At 42.1% G+C, this 516-nt stretch overlaps 1 protein-coding gene across 1 annotated transcript; it reads left to right on the plus strand.

Annotated features, from left to right (window-relative positions):
• Nucleotides 1-3: 3 nt before the first annotated feature.
• On the plus strand, nucleotides 4-510 carry LOC108804308 (interferon-induced very large GTPase 1-like; the record flags this gene model as incomplete). The annotated part of the gene is made up of 1 exon (XM_018576025.1): nucleotides 4-510. A coding segment is annotated over one exon (507 nt), but the record flags the coding sequence as incomplete, so codon positions are not given.
• Nucleotides 511-516: the final 6 nt, after the last annotated feature.

Here is a 516-nt window from a genome sequence, read left to right on the forward strand (position 1 = left end):
CTAGACACCAAAATGGGAAGAAAATGCAGAATAAGAGTAATGACAGTGCTGGGAGTGCAGAGTACAGGGAAGTCCACTCTTCTCAACACAATGTTTGGTCTGCAGTTCCCGGTGGCCAGTGGAAGATGTACACGAGGAGCCTTTATGACTCTTTTGAATGTGAAAGAAAACCTCCAGGAGGAATTGGGCTGTAGGTTCATCCTAGTAATTGACACTGAGGGTCTTAAAGCTCCAGAGTTGGCCTCTTTGGAAGGAAGCTATGAACATGACAATGAACTGGCCACTCTGGTTGTTGGGTTGAGTGATATCTCAATAATTAACATGGCCATGGAAAATACAACAGAAATGAAGGACATTTTACAGATTGTGGTCCATGCATTTCTGAGAATGAAAGAAGTTGGGAAGAAACCCAATTGCCAGTTTGTACACCAAAATGTCAGTGATGTGTCAGCTCATAATAAAAACATGAGAGACTGGAAGAAACTTCTGGAACAACTGGATGAAATGACAAAAGTA

Source organism: Nanorana parkeri, unplaced genomic scaffold, assembly GCF_000935625.1.
Source record: "Nanorana parkeri isolate BGI_ZX_2015 unplaced genomic scaffold, ASM93562v1 scaffold11799, whole genome shotgun sequence".
NCBI classification, from domain to species: Eukaryota; Metazoa; Chordata; class Amphibia; order Anura; family Dicroglossidae; genus Nanorana; species Nanorana parkeri.